General features: G+C 47.0%; 1 protein-coding gene across 4 annotated transcripts in view; it reads left to right on the top strand.

Annotated features, from left to right (window-relative positions):
- The first annotated feature begins 370 nt into the window (after positions 1–370).
- The window catches only part of LOC137766390 (kalirin), a 469,434-nt gene continuing 448,749 nt past the window's right edge, over positions 371–21,055 (top strand). For all 4 annotated transcript variants that reach the window (XM_068546591.1, XM_068546590.1, XM_068546593.1 and 1 more), the window contains exon 1: positions 371–792. In XM_068546591.1, the coding sequence (XP_068402692.1) occupies positions 720–792 (73 nt within the window). In that variant the 5' untranslated portion in view covers positions 371–719. The remainder of the gene's footprint in view (positions 793–21,055) is intronic.

Here is a 21,055-nt window from a genome sequence, read left to right as displayed (position 1 = left end):
CCGGGCTTGGCTCCCGGAGAGGCCGGCGTGGGGAGGCGGGGGAGGGAGGCGTCCGCGCCGCCGGGGGGCCGCGGTGAGCCCCCGGCCCGGGCCGGAGCTTTAGTTGAGCTCGGCGCTGCCCGGGTCATTGTTGGCTGGGACGGAGGAGCGGGAGCCGGGGGAGGAGTTGCGAGGCGGCGGCGGCGGCGGCGGCGGCGGCGGCGGCGGAGGGAGCCAGAGGGGGAGCCAGAGAGCGAGCGAGGGAGGGAGGCTGAGAGCGAGCGGGCGGTCGAGCGAGGGAGGGAGGAGGTAGAGAGACAGGGAGGGTGGGAGGGAGGAGGAAAAATAAAGAGGAGAGCCTAGCAGGGCTGAACAATAGAGACAGGCAGACGGGCGAGGAGGAGAGCCAGCTGCCGCTGCTGAGGAAGAGCAGGCGCCCAGGCAGCTCGTACCCCGGCCCCGGCCAGACCGCAGGCGGCCAGCGCCCCCGGAGAAGGGGGACCATGGGGGAGCCGGCGGCAGGCACCCCCAGCCCTCCGCGCGCCTCTGCCTGAGGGAGCCTCGGCGTCCTCTGCCCTAGCCCTGCCGCGCCGGCCGGCCGCCCGCCCTTGAAGCCCGGTGTCCTCCGGGTCTGCGGCCGCGGCCGCTGTGCCCCGCGCCCTCCGCCCACAGGGCGCCGAGCAGCCCTCGGCCCCAGGCTTCGCCGGCCCCCGGCTGCCCGCGGACGCCCTCCCCCAGTCATGAACCCCCCGGAGGGGGCAGCGGAGGAAGGAGGAGCCGCCGACTCGGACGTGGACGCCTTTTTCCGGACAGGTAAGTTGGGCAGGGCTCGGGGGGTTGGGGAGGGGGGCTGCTGCCCTGGATGCGGCGTCTTGGACAAGTTTGGGGAAGGAGGGCTGTTGCTGGCGTGTGCGTGTTGGGGTGCAGTCCCCCTCGTCGCCGGGGCTGGAGTGGCCGAGATTCTTGTTGTTATGGCAATGAGGGTTGCATTTTGGGGAGGGGTGGGGGCTGGGAGCTCGGCGCCCCTCGGCGTTCACCCCACTTGCGGGAGTCTGTGTTGGGGAGGCGAGAGGCGGTCCCCTCGGGCCGCCTTCTGCCGGAGCGCGGGGATGGGGCGATGTTGGATCACTTTGCAGTGCGCCGCTCCCGCTACCGGCGTCCCCCGCCCCTCCCTCGGCTCCCCCCCTCCCCCCAGCGCCTGTCAGCCCGGCTCCCGCCGCCCTGGGCCGGCACCCCTTCTCCGGCCGGCGGCCCCCGGCCCCGATGTGCAAAGAGGGACAGTGGGGACCGGGAGTCGCGCAGGCTGCAGACTGACAGTCGGGAGCGGGGCGGACCGAGGACTGTAGTGCCTGGTGCGTGTGGGGAGCCAGCGTCTCAGACTTGAGAGGCAGACCCGGCAGGGAGGGCGGTGGGCGCCTGGGACCTCCTCCTTGTCCTCCTCTTCTCCAGTTCTGGGAACGGAGGAGCTTTTCATAAGAATCACTCATTCCTGGAAGTGTGAGTTAGCGTCCCCCTCACACACACCCACTGAATCTTTGCTTGCTTGTGGTATGTAGAGCGCCGCCCCCCCCAGATCTGCCTTAACAGCTGTTTTCGGCCCCTGCCACCTCCCAGCCCCCAGGTCTATAGATCCTCCTGTTCCTTGGCTACACAGCCCCTTTCCCAGAGCAGAACCGACCACCCTCATCTGCCACCACCTGTGGCCCTGTTTCTCTGATGACCAGGGTTTCTCCATCTCCTCTTTACCTGTGGCTTCCACCAACTCTTTAGGTAGTGCTCCCCATCTTCCATGTCTGGAACCATGTGGTCTGGAATCTTTTTCCCAAAGAGTCCAGTAAGTTATGGGGACCCTGGGCATCTCCCCTCTTTCTGTAAATTGGATTGGAGGACGTGAACTGATGGGGTCAAAGAGCAGGTTGGCTTTGAAGATTCCCTGTGCACCCATCTGTTTCCTAACCTCATTGCCTTGCCCTGGAGGTCATCTGAGGGAAGGCGTGGGGTGCTTTTTTGGGGAGACTTGTGGCTTTAGAAGTCAAGACTTGGTCAGCCCATATGTTCATTTTCTAGTTGGTCTGAAGAGGAAAGAGCTGGAGGATAGGAGCTGATGCCAGGATCTGGAGAAAGCAGAGGGAGCCCCTGTTATCCTATCCTGCTTCTCAGGGCTCAGCCTTGCCTCCCTCCTTCCTTTTCCCCAGATGTGGATTCTAACATACACCTTCCCCATCCCCCCCTTTCTCTCTCTCTCACATACTCTCTCACACACACACACACACACACACACACACACACACACACACACACACTCACTCATTCACTCACTCACTCACTCACTCACACAGCCCAGGAACCAAAGCATGAATTCTAAAGAGGTGCCTGACCTGATAACCTTAGTTTATTACCTAGGGGAGAGGTTCTGGGGGCTAAGTGATACCTGGAAACATTCGCCAGGACGTCTTCATTGACACCCCTACCATCCACCCTTTGCCTCCCATCTGGCACAAAACTCTGCCTTTTCTTAGCTCTGGGGAAAACTCTTGAAGTGTGAGCTTTCCCACCTTCCCTTTCTGGACCCACTTTTATCTTTTGGCATCCACTCCTCCTTCCCCTTTTCTACCATCCAAACACTAGATCCTGTCTATTCTCTGTCTCAGGCCCTTGGAGCAGATCTCAGTTTCTGGAGGCTTGCTAATTTCTGACAAATGAATTCACACAGTGTTAATGGTGTTAATGGCCTATAATGGTCCAATGTGTTACTTTTCCCAGGGCCTTTCAAAACACAACATGGGGCTTACATTGTCTAGCCCTGGCTCAAATCACAGAGTAAATAGCAGACTGGGTCCCTCTCCTGTGGAATCCTGTTGGGGATATTCTTCCTCCTCAGGCAGCCTTGTTGAGGGGGGCCTAGGTCTGAGGTGCACTTTGAATCAGAGAAGGGTGAAATCTTCAATGCATAAGGCTGGAAATGACTGACGACCTGTAACAAGTTGTAAGAGGGGGTGCAGACTGTTTGTGGTAGGGTCTAGGACCACCACCCACCCTGAGTGGTCCTCTGTGCTCTGCTTCCTGATCTTATCCCCTTCCAGTCTCTAGCCTGGGCTTTTGCTGGGGATTCTTAAACCTGGAAAAGGCCATATTTCTTAACCGTCTCCTTCTGAGTCCCCATCTTTATGGAACATAGCACTACACCTGGTAGGCTGGACAGATTATAAATTTATTTAGTTGAACAATTGAAAAAGCTTCAAACACATTTTCAAAGTCCCTAGTGCCAGGGTTACCCCCTACTTTCTGGTGGATAATTTTGCATACACAAAGACCAGACTGGCAATTGCTTTGTCAAAACTCTGGCATACTGTGCCTCTCATTAGGCATGTTTCGAATAACTCTGTCATTTTGGTTCTTTACTTGTCCTCTTCTGATTATTTTGGTATTTCAGTTATTTTGACATTCCCCAAATCCTACATCCATACATGTACACGGACAGAAAGAAACACACATGCACACCCCCTGCCCCCACCATTATTCTTATAGACTGGTGTATTCTGTGTTGTCTTTCTGGGAATTCTCTGATCCAGGCCTGGGAGAGTGTGTCACAATAATTTTATTGATCATGGTTATGAGGCAGAGGAGGGGAAATATGGGAACTCAGAACTGGGAATAGAAATCAATTGGAATAGAAAACCAACAAGGGCTTTTCAGCTTCTACTAGGACCCTTCTGCTGTCCAGGGTGCTATGGGATACAAAAGAAATATTGGTTTCTACCCTCCAAGAGTTTTTAAAAGAAGATTGACAATTACTGCTCAATTAGAGATTAATTACTTGCTGAACATTATGGTGCTATAAGATAGAAAATTGGCAGAACTACAGAGGAGTGGAACTGAGGGTAGCCCTTGAAGGGGAGATGGAGGGTGGGAAGAGGATCATGGGCAAAAGCTCAGGGAGGTTGAGGCATTGACATTGAGGATCCTGGGAAGACTGAGTAGAAGGTGTAGGGTAGGGAGGAATGGGAAACAGGGTTGGGTAAGTAGGGCAAGGCCAGATAGGGAGAATCTTGGGAGCCCAAGAGAGGAGATTGGATTTGATTCAGGACTGATAGGGAGTCACTTTAGGCTCCTGAGCAAGGGCATGTCCTGAAGAAAGTGGTATTTGGAAAGGTTAATCTGGGGGTCATATGATAGATGAAGTGGAAAGAGAGAGAAAGGATCCAAATGCAAAAGTGATCTGGAACTGAGGGAGAGGGGCTTGGTCTGGGTTGGTGGCAGAAAGGATGGGGACTCAGAGACCACTCTGAGAGACATTGTCAAAGGCAGAAATGTGGGTGTTTGTTGACAAACTAGTTGTAGGGGGGAAAGAAAATTAAGCCCTCGAGAAAATGGGAGTAGCTGGGTTAAAAGCGTAGAGGACCAACAGTGTCCTGACTGAAGCACTCTGGTTGAGGACAGGAGCTGGTTTTGCAGGGCGGAGAATGCTGTTAGCTTTGGATGTGGAAAATTAGAGGTGACTGAGGAGCATCCAGGTGGAGTTGGTTTGTGGGAGATATGGGACTCCAGACAGGAGCACAGGTGGGAGGTTAGGGCTGGCATTGTGGCCTTGGAAGCCTCCTGAATCAAGGCTCGCTGCAGCTGAAGCTTTGTGAATGCATCAGCCCTCAGAGGGAGGGGGTGGAGGGAAGAGGAGAGGGCTAAAGTTAGAATTTGGGGGAGAAACCCTTGTTTAGGAAGTGGCAGCAAAGGAGACTTGATCCTGGAGACCCCAGGGAGTCAGCGTGGGTTCTGATGTGATGACAGGCTGCAGACAGGTTGAATAAGAGGAGTGCTGGGTAAGTGTCACTGGATGTGATAAAAAGAAAGCCACTATGAGCTCTTGGGAGCACAGTATTAGAAGAGGCATTCAGAGTAGGGATTTGGGGTGTTGGGTAGGAATCAATTACTTGCAGAGTTTACCAGTGAAAGGAAAAAGAGTTTGGGTGCTAGTCAGATGGCATGTTAGTACCAAGAAAAGGGGTTTTCATTTTTTGGTCGGAGAGTCAGAACAGGTTTGGATGTGGAAGGGAGAGAGATTGTGGGCAGGAAGAACTGAAGATGCTTGGTTGATTTTTGAGTTAGATACCTGAAGAGGTGAGACAAGAGGAGGTTCCCAAGCGAAAGTAAAATCTTGACTTTGGTGAGCAGAGGAGAAATCTTCTATAAGACTCAAAGGAAGAAAATTCAGAGGATAAATTTAATGAGATTGATGTGGAAATATCTTTTTTCTGTTGAGCTTTGGTTTGTGAGTCCAGACATTTTTAACTGGACTGTTTGCTGTTACTTGGACTTTGGTCAGCCTCAAACTCAACTCTGTCTTTCCAAGTCCCTAAACTAGCTTCTCCTCTTGTCTTCCTTAATCCTATAAGTGGCGCCTTCCCTTTCCTAGTCATGATATTTAGCACCTTGCTATTGTCTCTGAGGAACCTCACTCTTCTAACAAACTCTATTGTCTTTCACAGTGAGCCCATGCTGTTCACCCTCAGGGCCTCTGCCCTAGGCCAGGAGACCCATTATGGTGCTCATAGACTCACTAGCCTTTATTCTTGGCCCTTGGAATCTGCTCTCTCACCCCCACTCCAATTGGCATCTGCAGGCAGATTGCATTTCCTAAAGGAGATTGAACTACTTTCGTCACACCTGGTTTATGAACCTACAGTGACTTTCTGGTGCCTTCAGGGTCAAGTCTGTCCTTCACACCTCAGAGCCAGCCTGCTCTTCTCACCGTCCAAGGGCACTTTGACTCATGTTCCCTTTGAATCATCCACCCCTTCACCCCTACTCTACAAATGCAACTTATTCTTCAAGACTTTAACACCACATTCTTCTGGAAGCTTTCATAGCTCACAAGACCAACTCTCTCCTCTGAATTCCTTAAACACTCACTTGTCTATACTCATTGTCTCACTTCATCAGAGGTATTGTATTGTTTTTATCCTTTTCATACAATGAAGTGATTTGTTCTTTAAAAGATCTTTTAAAAAGCTTGTGATTCACCAAAATCAAACCAAAACAAACCGTCTCCCCCCTGTATAGATAAAGCAAACACAGCAAAATATAAGCAGTTGCAGAATTTAGGTGGTGATATATTGGTATTCAGTGTACAACTCTTTAGACTTTTCTCTCAGACAAAAACCCCATCCCACCTAGACAGAGAACTGGACATTGTCAGGTCCAGAGCTGACTTGGAATAACAACCTATGTTGGTGTGCAGTTTTTTGAGTAAATATCACCACCCTGTCTGGGCATTGCCAGGCACCTAAAAGGGGTAGAGTCTTTTACCTCCTGAGCTCTCTTTTGCAGCAAAGGAAAACATCTCTTTTTGATGTTGCGTTTGATGCTCCAGAATGTAAACATAACACTTAAGTCAGTATTTACCATTCCTTCTTGATTCTCCTCCACTTACACCCATCGTGATTTGGGCTTTTGGTCACGCCATTTCCCAAGAACTTTTGATGGAGTATTGAGAGGACTTTGTTGTTCTGAAGAGGGAAGGCTATTTCTACATTAATATATTTTAGAACATATCAACAACATTTAGGTACACCTCCATAATATTTGGGGAGCCTTGCTTTATCCTTGTGCCACCAATCATCAATAACTCAATTATTGGCACATTCTGTCCAATTGTATTTGATAATCCCTTGGGGATGGAAGAGGTGTTGGAATAAACTGAAGCTACAGAAAGAAATTAGGTGAGAAGTGACAAAAAATATTCCTGACTGTCGGTGTCAATAAAACACTAGAACAGGTGAACTAGAGGTCCTTTTTAGACGTTGGAGAATGAACACTTTTACTTTTCCAAGTTCTTTCTGGTTCTGGAACTTGGTAGTTTACTTCTGGAGTTGGGCAGTATGGTATAGTCTAGTGGTTCTCAACGGGAGGCAGTTTTGTCCTCCAAGAAACATTTGGCAATGTCTGGAGACATTTTTTGGGGTTGTCAACTCAGGGAGGGGGTTGTACTGGCATCTAGTGGGTAGAGGTCTAGGGTGCTGCTAAACATGTTATAATGCACAGGACAGGAATTCTTCAGCCTCCAAATGTCAGTGGTGCTGAGGCTGAGAAACCCTGGTTATAGCCAGAAGACCATGGGCTTTGGATCAGATAGGCTCAGCACTAACCAGGGGCAGAATCTTGGGTAAATTATATAATCTATGTCATCCTCAGTCTTCTGCAAAATGGGACCAAGGATGCTTGTTTCACAGGTTGAGAGGATTAAATAGGAAAAACGTGTAAAAAGCATCTAGTGGTTTCTGACCCACATTAGGAGCACAAGAAATACTAGCTGTTCCTGTTGTTTTTATTATTAAGTGAATGTGATGGCACAGAGGCTGAGGGAATCTCCAGAAGGGGTACTGTGCAGGGTTTTTGACACGGGGTGGGAGGGGTGCTGGAGAGGCGTCACGATGGTGTGCAGGAGCCTGGGTGGAATCAGAAGGCTGGGGTCTGGGCCTCAGCTCTTTTTCATTCATTAATTTAATCATTTGACAAATATTTATCGAGTTCCTAGTGCAGCCATGTACTGTGCTCTGGGAGTGTATAAAATCATTGCAAGAAAGAATATAGAGCAGGAAGGAAAATGAATATAATTACAATACCCCCTCAGGGAGCACTTGAATTTAAGGGGTGGGAAAGGGAGAAAAAGCCTGTGAAAGAGGCCAGAAAGGTCAGGCAAGAGAGCAGGAGGTGAACCCTCCCCTTTGCTCTCTACTTATCTGCATGACATGGGCAAGTGAGTAACATCTGTGTAAGATGAGGGTAATGCGCCCCGCCACCCAGTTTCCTTATAGGGCTGTTGAGAGACTCAAATAAGATACCGTGTGTGAAAGGTCTTTATAAGTTGTACAATTCTATCCAAATATGTGTAGATAGTTCCTTCCAAATCAAACATTCTATTACTCTAAGTACCACCTCTGACAAGTATTATCTTATTTAATCTGACCTTCATGGGACATTTTTCAATCCTTCTCAATTTGGTTTCCCAAGGGGACTGGATGGGGCACCCTCCTTACAACAAATCAGGGCACTCCTGTTCTCTCCTCCTCCACAAAAGTATATAAATGCCAGTTCCCCAGACCCTGGCCCACATGGCCCCATGCCATCTGGAGGAGCCCAGCGAGAATGGGGTTCTTGCTTCCACTGAGCCTCAGGTGGGTGCAATGAATCAGTCCCTTCCCGCTCCTCCTCTGTCTGCGTGCAGTTCAGACTCCTCCTGCCACGCCTTTGAGTGTGAATGACTGGCAGCAAAATAACTAGGAAATGATTGACAGCCACAGGGCTGTTGGATCAATAGAGCTGCTTGAAATCGTGTCTGCTGAGGAGTGAGGGAACAGAAAGAATTAGCTGGGAGAACAGAGGAATTAATACAGGGAAGTAAAGAAGAAACTGTTGGAGAATTAGCTTCGTCTCTTCCCCTTCAGTCCCTTGGCTTATTAGAAGGGACCTGGTTATAAGCTAGAAAACACAGATATGAGGGATAAACAAGGAGAGTGAAAAGTGACAAGTGAACTGTGTTCTCAAGGAAGTAGCTACTTCTCGAGCTGAGACCTGAAGGATGGGTAGGATTTGGATGGGGAAGACAGAAGGTATTGGAACAGTGTTAGAAAAAGGCACGACCATCCATGGCATATTTGGGGGCAGTAAGTGGTCCAGTTTGTGTGACTTAGAGGATTCAGGTGGAGGATCAATGGGAGATAAAAATCAGAAGGGGGTAGGGACCAAGTTGATTGACTGCTTCATTTATTAAACATTTATTGGACTCCTAGATAATCAAGGGCTTCGAATGGCAGGCCAAGGAGTTTGGTCTTTCTGCAGTTAGCTTTCAGGAGCCACTAAAAGTTTCTGAATGGGGTGGTGACATGATGAGGAAGATAAATCTGGCAGCCCTGCAGAGGGTCAGTTGGAATGGGGGAGGAACTGCTAGCCAGGGTTGGATTGGGAGACCACTGTGATAGGTTAGGAGGGCCTGAACTTGAGATGGCACAGTGGAAATGGGGAGGAGGGGATGGATATGAGGGAGCTCGTGGATGTAGCGTCTATAGGACTTGGTAACTTGGATGTAGAGGTGTTAAGGAAGAGTCAGGACTCAAAGATTACTCCAACTCTTAGAGCTGGGTGACTGGGGAGGATGGAAGTACCTTAAATGAAAATTAGGAGTTAAGGAAGAAGAGGAGCAGCTGTGGGGAGGCAGGAGGAGAGGCAGGATTTGGGAATTTACTTTGGGACATGTTGCTTTTCAGGTGTCAGTGAAATAGCTTAGGGAGGTGTTGATTCAGTAGGCAGATAGCAGAGGGAGTCTGGAGCTTTGGAGGGAGGCCAGAGACTGAAATATAGATTTGGGAGATATCCGTAAGAAGTTGTGTCTGGAGCTATCAGAATAGATGAGATAATAAATGAAAAACCTATAGAGACTTAAGGGCAGAGGGCCAAGGACAGAGCTGTAGACTCACGTGAAGGGCTGGAGGAGCACCAGGAGAGAGCAGGGCTTGGAAACAGTCTGGTCATCAATAGGGTCTAATGCTGCAGAGAGGCTGAGGGAGAGGGGGACGGAGCAAACCCTGTGGGTTCTGGAAACTGGAAGATCACTGGTAACCTTTGAAATAACAGTTTCACTTGTGTATGGGAGGTGGAATTCAAATTTCAAGGGAAATGGGGAGTGAGTGGATGGGGAGGAAGTGGTGGGAGTGCATATAGATGATTCTTTGGAAAGGTTTGGCTGTGAAGGGAAGGTTAAAAATAATAAGGTAGTTGGAGATGGGTAGCAGAGTTGAGGGGAGGATTTTTTTAGGTAGGGAAGATCTGTGAATACCTACGGGTGGGGAGGAGGGAGAAGGCAGGCTTGGGGAAGGGAATGAATATTTAGAAAAGAGGAGCAGTTGAAGGAAGAAGATCCTGGATGAGCCTGTAAGGGTGGATCTCCAGGTAGCTGGGGGGTGAGCCTTGGCCAGAGGAGGAGACTGGGGGAAGGCGGACTTCAGTAAAGTAGCAGGCTGGCCAGCAGTTCTGCTGAGGGCACAATGTGCTTGGTCAACAGCCCCAGCACAGAGAGCATCAGCTGGCTTGGAGACTCGGGGGCTTGTGGTCCTGTGCTTGGGGCGGATAGTTCAAGCTGAAGGCAGCTGTGAAATGGGTGAGCTGGGTTGGTGTGGCTCTAGAAGGCCCCTTGGACAGAGAAGCTAGAAAGCAAGGCTGGGAGGTCCCAAAATAGCAATCCTTTTAGAAGTGCTAGTGGCTTCCTTTTGCAGGCTGGGGTGGGATTTGCTTCAGGCTGTAGAGGGGTCTGCAGAATCACTTCCTACAGAGTGTGAGTCAGAAAGGCAAGTTGGGGGGTGGGGTGGAGGGTGAGTGAGGACAGGACAGAAGGAGGAGGGCTCAGACAAGAATGTGTAGGGGCAGCCTTCTGAGGAGGGGTCATGCCTGGCCATCGGGCACTGTCTCTGTGAGGGATGGACCTGTTCTTGAATTTTCGGTTTCCTTAATGCCTCTAGAGGTTCTAGAAGAAAGAGGAAGCAGACCAGGGGTCATGGAGGAGCCTTTTTCCCATTTTTCTCCATGAAGAGGAACCCTTCACACCAGAGGAAAGATGCCAATGAGCACACCCATTCCTTTGGCCCCAAAGTACTCCCTTCAGCTCTCATTTTAGGGGCAAACCCAAGAACTGTCATCAAGTGAGGCATCTTATATGGCCCTCTAGGGGATGGAAGTAGGAATCCGGGGGCTCCTGTTACCAAAAGGTGGGCTGTGGGGGACTGGGTTTATATTTCCTAGAGCAGGAGGAGGTGGGAGTTTCCTTAGGTATGGCTCAGTTTCAGAATCATAGAGTCTTAGAACAGGAACTTACTAGCTGTGTGACCTTGTGCAAGGTACAGCCTCTCTGAGCTTCAGTTTCCTCATGAGTAAAATGGGTAAAAAAAAAATCTTACCTATCAGGATCACTTGATTTGGTAGTTATAGATTGTGATAGTTATATTCATATTGTAAATAGTAATAGAAATGGGATGATATTACTAGTAATAGAATATGACTATATATAATATTAGTAGTAAAACTATATTGTATATATTATATATATGATCATATTACTAGTTAGATTTTCCAAATCATGAAAATTATGCTTCAGTAGCTTGCTTCCTCCTCTCCACTCCCCTCCCCTGCGATACCCTCCCCATCTTTCCTCCCTCCCTTCCTCCTTCCCTTGCTTCCTTCCTTCTTTCCTCCCTTCCTCCCTTCCTTGTGCATAGTTAGGTAGGGATGTGATTTTTAAGCTTGCAGTTACAGTTATTCCAGGGTATGGCAGACAGGGTCTGGGAATGTGCCTCCACCCCTTGCCTTTTACACTCTTACCCTGCAGCCTGGGGACAATGGACATCTATGGGGAATGGGGGTGGGGAAACACAGTGTTCAGTTGGCAGCTGGACAGTGGGCCTAGAGGGAGACCCAGGAGGCTGGCAGATGGTTAATTGGATGTGACAAAAGGGGACTGGGGGAGGGGTCTGGGGCTCCTGGGGGATTCCTGTCTCTGACTTCTTATTCTCCTGGAAAGGAGATTGTGGGGAGAGGGAGGAGTATCTCTAGGAGCAGTTAGGGGAAAAGATTGGCAGGACTGCATGTTGGGTCTGTGGCCATGGAAGGACAGAATGCCATTGGGAGTGATGTCACAGCTTTAATTTGTAGGGTGGGTGCAAGATGTTGTCTCTTCTCTGTATCCCAGTCCACTGGCACATAACAGGCTCAAATACTTGGATATAAATAGAATGCTTAACCAACTATTGGAACAGTATAATTTTCTAGTCATTCTTCATGGTCCTAGCCATTGAGTTTTGACAGCTAAATATCATGATTACTTTTGATGAGAACTGGACAAAGACTGATCAATTTCAGCGAACACTAGATTTAAGTGAGTGGATCTCTTCATTCATGCTTGCATTCATTCATTCAAGTATCAGACACCAGCTGTGAACCTAATAAGTGCCAGGCACTGGGGCTACACCAGCAAGTTAGAAATCATCTTTCCCACATGGAGAGTAACAGTCTGGTGGGGTTGCCTGACACACAAACAAAGGATTGCATGCTGTACATTGAGAACATAATGAAAGATCAACAACCTCACCTGCATGCGTGTGGCGAGGATTCACTGAAGAGGGGATGCTTATGCTGAAATAGAGGAGGAGGTGATGAAAACGAGAATAGACCACTGTTGAAGAGGTTTGGTAATAAAAGTAAGGAGACTAATACGATGGTAGTTGAAGGGGTATTTTGGGAGTACTGGTACTCTTCTGTTTCTTGATGATAGGTGAGATCTGTTTGTGCACTTTCAGTGAGTTGTAGATATATGTGCAATTTTATGCATGCAAATTATACTTCAATAAAATTTTTTTAAAGGTTATCAGGTCCAGTGAAGTTTTGTTTTGTTTTTTAAAGAGAGAGAAAAATCTTTGAATGTTTGCAAAAATCATGGGAGGAAGTAGTGGTAGACACTGAAGGTGATAGAAGGTGGTATGTGTGGGGGTGGGGTACCAGAATGGGCACCAGCTTCTTCAAAAGTCAGCAAAGGATGAGAATTCCCAGGCGAAGAGGTTATCTCTGGGATGGAGGGGTACTTCTTCCTCTGTGGCTATGGGGAAAGACCAGGTGGTTTTCAGGTCACGTGTATAGGTCAGATGGTAGAGCCCTTATTAAGCTCATTAAGAAAACTGACCTCAGTCTTCTCTGGGATTGGGAACCAAGGTCATCTGAAGGACTGAGGGGTGCTGAGATCCTGCGAAGAGAGGAGACGGATTGGATCCATTCTCTGGAGAATGAGTGAGAATTGCATTAAAGAATGATCTGTCTAGTTGAGTTCAGAGTGGGCTAGGTGTTCAGACTTCTGCATCTTGCTCAGCCCTGGAGCCTCTGGAGTAGAGGTGAAAACAGAGGATTCTTGAGTCCTTATTTGGTGACTTGGATGAGAGGTCCAAGGTGGAGGTGAGTTGTGCACCAGACTTGTTTGGACACTAGTCTCTTACCAGAACTTTACTCAACATTGATGACTCCAAGACATTTTGGAAGCCCTACCTTGGAAAGTGGTCATGTCTGGTTTCCCCAAGTAGGCTGTACCTTTTGCTTTGGAATTGTCTGTCTTCTTCTCAACACTGAATTTAGTGCCTTGCAGATACTTGCTTGATTAGTATTTGTTGCCGTGACATTTTTTTTTTAGAGAGCTATTTATTGGTGTGTAGGTCATTGAGAGTTTTATAATTAAACATTATGCTAAGGAAATGAATCTTTTTTTTTTTTTTGTGGACAGGCAGTTCTACCTTAAACAAAAAGACCTATGAAATCAATATTTACTGTGAAATATAGCGAAAAACTCTTGTTTATTCTGGATTAATTAGAGGGGATCCCTTTTATTGCTTGTTTACAAATATTCCATAGGCACTGGAAAACTAAAGAAGCACCCTTCTTTTGCAAAAATCCACATAGGGAAGTTCAAACATTCAAATGGACCAACTAATCAATATTGACCGAGTGTCTGCAATGTGCCCAGTGTTATGCCAGATACTAAGGGGGCTGCTAAAGGTGGATAACAAATGGTCCTTGTTCCTGAAGAGTTTATGGTCTTGTTGGGTTAGGGGGAGACTGGTATAGGAAAAAATGGCTAATTGGAAGTCAATCAGAAAGGGAATTTCACTCATTCATTGATTCATTTAATATGTGTTTATTGTCTATAAGCTAAAAGATAATTTAAGTAACTGGTAAATAAGGTTTCATTTAGAGAGATTTGATTTTCTTATACATCATAGAACATTTATTTAGACATTTAGACTTTTTCCTAAATGAAACCATTTTCCCCAATTAATTTAAATGTATGTTATATCAGTATACACGTTATCTATTGAGCAACTGAGTCATTCATAAGCCAGTACCCTTTACATGTGGTAACGTAAGAAGACAGAGGATTTGTTGCTTGTCTGGAGGGGTAAAGGCATTGACACTTACTGTTGTAAGAAATAGTTACACAAAATGGAAGTACAGGATCTATGGTTAAAAGTGAATGCTCTTTCTCCCTCCTTTTCCCTGATGTTAAGATAAATTCAATGGACGTATGTACTTGTTACATATACAAATATGTGTTTATACAAATGCATAGATTTCTTTAATATTTTAACAAAAAAGAGAATTATGCTATACCTGTTATTCTGCAATTTGTTTTTATCACTTTATAATCATGGACATTTTTCCACATCAGTGCATATGTTCTACCTCATTTGTTTGGAGAGTTGTGTTACATTCTGTTGTGTGGATGTGCCACATTTTATTTAACCATTCTCCTAATGATGGACATTTATAAACCAGCTTTTCTGAGGACCAGTGTTTGTTCTGGGACATTATTTGGTCCAAAGAGTAGCAAGAATGGTCACCCATTATTTGATCGTTTTCAAAGGTGACTGTGAGACAGTCATAGGATCAAGGTGTTTCTTCTGCTTTTATCCTCAGGAGGGAGGGAGAACAGCCAGTCCTGTTCTCTGGAGGCTAATTTTCTGTGCAATGTTTACAGACGCTTTTATTAATGACATTTAAATAAATGGTAGAGGCCATTCTTGGCTTTTTTTGCTGTATGCCTTTAAGTGACTTAGGAGCCAGATTTGCAGTCACAATTAGACAAAAAAAGCCACATGTGTTTTGTGGGTTTGAGTGAAAGTTAATTCCAATACCACAGGTATGGAAGTGCTTTAGGTTGTGTGTGCAAAAGCCATAGTCTGTGTTTGGCTAGAAGAATTCAACAATGTGATTTGGGAGACCTCGGTTTCCAATTCTGCCCACCACTAATTATCTCTGTGACTTGGCTAAGCCAGTTAAAATGTCTGTTTTTACAGATGGAACCTGTCTTTCCTCATCTGAAGAAAGAGGTAAACATACTTGCCCTGCCATACATCATAGGAGTAGTATGAGATAAAGTGAGATAATAGAAGGAAAATGCTTTGGACAAATAAAATTGCTGACTCAATGAAAAGGGTTTTTGTTTGCTGCCTTTCTCTGGGGTCTCCCTTAGTATTGAGTGTGGTTGAAAGCTGAGCTAGGGTACTCGGATGGGAGTGACAGCCGTACCGCGTTTGAGGCTGTACATTTTTTCATGTCTGGTAGGAAATTGGTAGCACTAGAGATGGAGTGAAACGTTTCATGATATGTTCCATTTGCTTTTGGAAAAGCGACGTGTGTGAGAGTGGAAGAGTGGTTCATCTAACTGCCCAGAATAGCTGTGGGTTTCTCTCTGATGGGTGACACTGCAGCTCAGTTGCACACTCTTTATCACCCAGACGTGCAAAGAAAATGTAGCTTTTAAAATTTTCTAATGTGGAGCTAATCTCCCTCCAGCCCAACTTGGCTAGTTTATAGTATGTCATGTGTGCTTTTTTTTTCTCCCCACTGATTGGTCTTTTTGGATGACTGTTTCTTTCAGGTAAATTTCTCATTCACTGCAATTTTCTTCTGTTTTCCCACTTCTCTGGGTCTGGGTGTGTAGAGGTGCACCTGTGAACTTGTGGTGATAGTGGCGGGGGCAGGGGGAGAGGGGTGCTTGGAGCCATGGCATGATGGTTGGATTCCCCTGATCTTTGCTTCATGGGGGCTGGTCTGGTCTGATCTGATCCCTGTACTAGTGTCTTGCTTTCTGGGGTATTGTGCTGATACCCAGCACTAACATTCATGTCTTGACTATTTGCCTGTGGGGTCAAAGTACCTGCGCATGGCAGCCTCCTAGTCCTGACCCCAGGCCTCTGCCTAGTCAGTGGCTCTCTAAGCATCTCTGAGTACCATCATCAGGGGATGAAGAAATATATAGATCCCTAGCTTACTCAGTGCCAACTATGAAAAGACAGAACCTCTATGCCTGGCTTGCCTAACTAGATACCCACTTGGCCAGTGCTGTGTTTTCATCCTGTCACCTCCACACCATGTGGATCAGGATATGGGACTGAATGGCAGCTGTTGACCTAGAGGCCTGCGGCCTCCTCAGGAGTGGCCTTAGGGTTCTCAGGTGCTTTCACACCTATTGAGATGTTATATTCTAAAGCTGCCCCCTTCACCCCAAACCCTGGTTGGGCCTTGAGGTGGTAGATAGGAGGAAGCTGGGACCCTGGTGTCCCATCTCCTAGACTGGATTTTTGCCACATTCTCCTGATGCTTGAGGGAGAGGGCTTCTTCTCCTTCTCTTGTAGCAAGGATCTCCCTAATGTGGCATCTTGAGTACTCTTTACCTTTGGTTTAGAATGATCTCTGTGGTCAAGTACACCCATTTTGGAGCTTGATGTGTTGATTCCCCCACCTCAAGAATGTGTTGAGAATTCAAGCTGCACACTAAAAAAATTCCTATCCAGGATGTCAACAGCTGAACGTGGATGCTTTCTCTTTGCTTGCTACTAAAACTATCCTGATCTTCCCTGAGGCAAGTAGATGCTTCTGACAGAGTAAGGGGGAGGTTAAATGTATGTAAGGACACGCAAGAGAGAAAAATACATTGTATTTTTAAACAGTGTTATCCTAGTTAAAACAATAACTTTGGGGAAAAAAGGTTTAGAAATGGGGCTTCTAAGACTGCCTTCATTGGGATTCTGTCTACATACATGTATGCATTTATGTGCATGTAAGCATGTGAGAGTGCGGCATTGTTGATTCTTCCAGCAGGCATTTGGTGAGCACTTCTTACATCCCATGCACTGTGGTCCAGAGGGGAACATGGCGCAGTCTCTGTCTTCAAGGAGCTCCCAGCTTTAGGAGGGCGATGGGTGGTGATGGATTACTTACAGAGCTGCACTGCTGACGCCTGCGTTTCTGTCTGGTGAATATGACTAATGTTTGAGTTAGGGGCCTCTAATGGGTCTGGGTTCCCTCTTACCTTGCTAGGATCTCCTTTCCAAGTCTCTTCAGCCTCCTAAAATGACCAGTTCTAGTCAGTTTTGCTTTTTCCAATAAAGCTAATTCCTTTAACATCAGCCTAGGTTTTCATGAACATGTATTCTATAGAAAGGATGTGTTAAATAAGATCAATTGAAATAGATAATAAAAAAATAGAAAAATGAAGTCCAGCTTAGGGCTATTGCTCTGCTTCTTTTGTGGTGGAGCTGTTTATTTGCTGTTATTATTTTTTTTTTTTAATTTTTTAAAAAATTTTTTATTTTTTTAATGCTATTCTTGTCTGCTTACATTCTTTTTATGTATGTATGTATGTATGGCTGTGTTGGGTCTTCGTTTCTGTGCGAGGGCCTTCTCTAGTTGTGGCAAGCGGGGGCCACTCTTCATCGCGGTGCGCGGGCCTCTCACTATCGCGGCCTCTCGCTGCCGAGCACAGGCTCCAGACGCGCAGGCCCAGCAATTGTGGCTCACGGGCCGAGCTGCTCCGCGGCATGCGGGATCTTCCCAGACCAGGGCTCGAACCCGTGTCTCCTGCATTGGCAGGCAGACTCCCAACCACTGCGCCACCAGGGAAGCCCTGCTGTTTTGTTTTTTTTTTTTTAAAGGAATTCCTTTATTTTTATTATTTATTTATTTATTTATTTATTTTTAGCTGTGTTGGGTCTTCGTTTCTGTGCAAGGGCTTTCTCTAGTTGCGGCAAGCGGGGGCCACTCTTCATCGCGGTGCGCAGGCCTCTCACCATCGCGGCCTCTCTTGTTGCGGAGCACAGGCTCCAGACGCGCAGGCTCAGCAGTTGTGGCTCACGGGCCCAGTCGCTCCGCGGCATGTGGGATCCTCCCAGACCAGGGCTCGAACACGCGTCCCCTGCATTGGCAGGCAGACTCCCAACCACTGCCTGCTGTTATTTTTAACCAAAATTCTTCCACTTCTTCTTTTTTTTTTTTTAAATAAATTTATTTATTTATTTTTGGCTGCGTTGTGTCTTCATTGCTGCACGCAGGCTTTCTCTAGTTGCGGTGAACGGGGGCTGCTCTTCATTGCGATGTGCGGGCTTCTCATTGTGGTGGCTTCTCTTGTTGCGGAACATGGGCTCTAGGCGCACGGGCTTCAGTAGTTATGGCATGTGGGCTCAGTAGTTGTGGCGCACGGGCTTAGTTGCTCCACGGCATGTGGGATCTTCCTGGACCACGGCTCGAACCCATGTCCCCTGCATTGGCAGGCGGATTCTTAACCACTGCGCCACCAGGGAAGTCCTCTTCCACTTCTTTTACACAGGAGGACTTCTGTGTTTTACATACTGCTCTCACTCCAGGGCTCTGGGACTCAAGTAGCCCTAGTAGCTATGAGCAGTGTTTCTCATTTGACCAGGGAAAATGAGAGCCCTGCTCCCTGTGAAGGTGGCAGAAACTGGGATACTGGCAAACCAGGTGGGCCAGGAAAGTACAGAAGAAAACCAAAGAAGCAGGCAAATGATGGTGCCAGCTGGTTGGGTTCAAGTGGAAAGAGCGGGGCGCTGGGCATCAGGAGCACAGTTTTCTGATTGATGAGGTTGGTAAACCCCTTTCCCTCTCTTAGACAATGAGGGAGGTGAGCTAGGTAGTCTCAAATGTATCATCCATCTTCAACATTCTGAGCTAACTGGACAACAGTAAAGCCAGCAGGGATAGAAACCCCGTGGTAAGTGGTCTCAGGACCTTTATGCTGTGGTTGGTTCTCTGAAGACTTTCCATCCTTCTGAGGCCTTTGGTCTGAGCAGCTGTAGTCAGCTTGGTCAGACCCCTGGTGCCAGAGCTCATAGGTGACCCCACATCCTTGCTTGGTGATCAAGGGCTCTTAATTCCCTTGAGGAGAATCATCCTGATGGTCAGCAGTAGCGACAAACTATTTTGGCCCTTAGAACCTTTTGAAAGAAGGGCCAGGTTTCTGGGACTTCTGGGTCTGTGTTGAAAAGCCTACACTTCTCAGCCTGTTCCTTTGGACCCCAAGTCTGTCATTAGGGATGTGTCTAAACACCCTAGAGAATGCCCTCACCAGGGCTCCATCAGAGCTGCTCTACCAGTTCTCTCAAGGCATGAGGACTAATTTAATGATCTTCCTGCCAGCTCATGTTCTTGACCTTTTCTTCTTTTGAGTCACCTAGAGAAGATGGTGAAAGCAATCCAAAATCTTCATTTCCTAGGACATGTGCAAACCCAGCCCAACCACATCATCTCAAGAGGAGGCACTGGGTAATTGAACTGCTGTCTTGGCTTTCTTCTACATTTCCTTCTACCCAGAACTCCATCTCCTTTCCCTCACATTCTTTACACCTTCAGAGAACTCATATTTTGACAGAGGGAAACAAATTAGTTTTTTTTAAAAGTACATCGAAACATTCCAAGTATATAATATGACTACACTAGTAGAATCCAGGGACATAAACAGGGCAGTGGTGAAGCCTATTTTGGCAGGTGTGGTGGTGGTCATAGAGTAGGAGATGCTTGAATGGCATTTGGAAGATGCGCTCATTATCCAGAGTGACAGGGTCGGGAGGAAATTCCTGGCAAAGGGAGAAGGGTGGGCAAAGGCAGAGGGTTGTGTGAGATTATGGGGGATTAGAGGTTGTGGGTGCTTTCACCAAGCCTGGCATCACAGGGATCACATTGGAATCATAGGAATATTTCACAAGCTACTCTAGCTTTCTACTTTAAAGGGGTTTAGCACTGCTCTATTCTTCAACCTCTTAAAACATTTTGAATACAAAACATAAACAAAGTGATGGAAGCCTGGACAATTATATACCCAGACGTCTTTTCCCATGAGGATGGTGAGTGTGCATGCCTGTGTGCATATATGTGCAATGTGCATGTGTGTGGTGTTGCTCATGCTTTGGATACAAATGTGTGTGCTTCTTCCATCATACTAGGTTCTTGACACAGTATCATTTTTCAGCATTAAAATTCCCGTCACCTCCCAGAAGTGCTCCTTTTAGGATCCATTTCTGCTTGGCTTGGTGTGCACAAACATTCCAGTGGGATTGATTGTTTGTGTCAAATTAATTCTTTTTCCTTCCCAGGGAGAGTGTCTGACATGTGCAAAATGGGGAAATCCCTAGGCCTCTAGCCAAATGTAAGCTCAGATAGACGAGTAAAGTCAGGTTTGGGTCAAGAATTGGTCTAGGGAACCCACAGAGCCTGCACCTGGATACTTAAGCTACCCTTCCCAGCATGTTTTGTGACTGTTCCTAGGCAACAGGAAAACTTGGGACTGGGTAGAGATGGCTGCATACAAGAGGCTTGGGTCTTTTCAGCATTAGCTGTGGTACCATTTCCTCTTCTATGCCCCATCTTCCTATTACTGCTTTATTTAAAAGGTTGCAGAAGCCTCTGGAAACAAATGGAGAACATGCTATCATTCTCCACCCAACTGTGTTGAAGCATCAGAGAGCTCTGGGATAGTTTTCTTTTCCGCCTCAGCCCTGATGCTTCCCTGCAGGCTTTGGTGGATCCTCGTAATGTACCTCTCAGGCCTTTCATAACAGGTAGCCCCTGGATTCATGGTGCCCAGACAGCCAGCCTTACCACATTGTGCCTGAGTCCAGACACCAGACCAGGGACCTTCAGACTATCTTTCCCACAGTTGGAACCATTGATTTACTGACCTGTGAACAGCAGGGTGGTTTAGACTGTACTGTCCACCGATGAACTAATTAGTATCTTGGCAGTAGGAGCTTTGTGAGTGTGTGATAAAGTCTCCCTAAGAATGGTTGTGTATTCTTTTCCTATAACCTGAAATTCTGGATGTCCTGATTAGCACTTAGTAACTTTAAGATAAACTTTGTGGGTTATGATTATCAGTAGGTCTAGCCAAAGTTTCTCTAGGAGTTTATTGCCTATAGTCTTGCTGAATGTAGCTCTTTAATTAGTGGGATTATGGCAAATATCTTAGCTCATTTAGTTAACCATTAACCTCAGGACCTCTGGAACTTTAAAAAGAAGCCTGGTGAATTCCTCATGCCAAAGAGTAAAAATGCTAGATTTCCATATTATCTGGTGTTACAATTACTTTTTGGGGAGGGAGGTGGGATTTGAATTCTATTCGCCAAAAACTTTTACATAAATTGATAACAGAAATGATTTTTAGCATTTCCCAACAGACTCCATAGTGCATCACTTCTAGCAGAGG

The sequence above is a fragment of the Eschrichtius robustus genome, chromosome 6 (assembly GCF_028021215.1).
Source record: "Eschrichtius robustus isolate mEscRob2 chromosome 6, mEscRob2.pri, whole genome shotgun sequence".
NCBI classification, from domain to species: Eukaryota; Metazoa; Chordata; class Mammalia; order Artiodactyla; family Eschrichtiidae; genus Eschrichtius; species Eschrichtius robustus.
The sequence above is the reverse complement of the archived record's forward strand: the minus strand, read 5'-3'. Positions and strand labels throughout refer to the sequence as shown.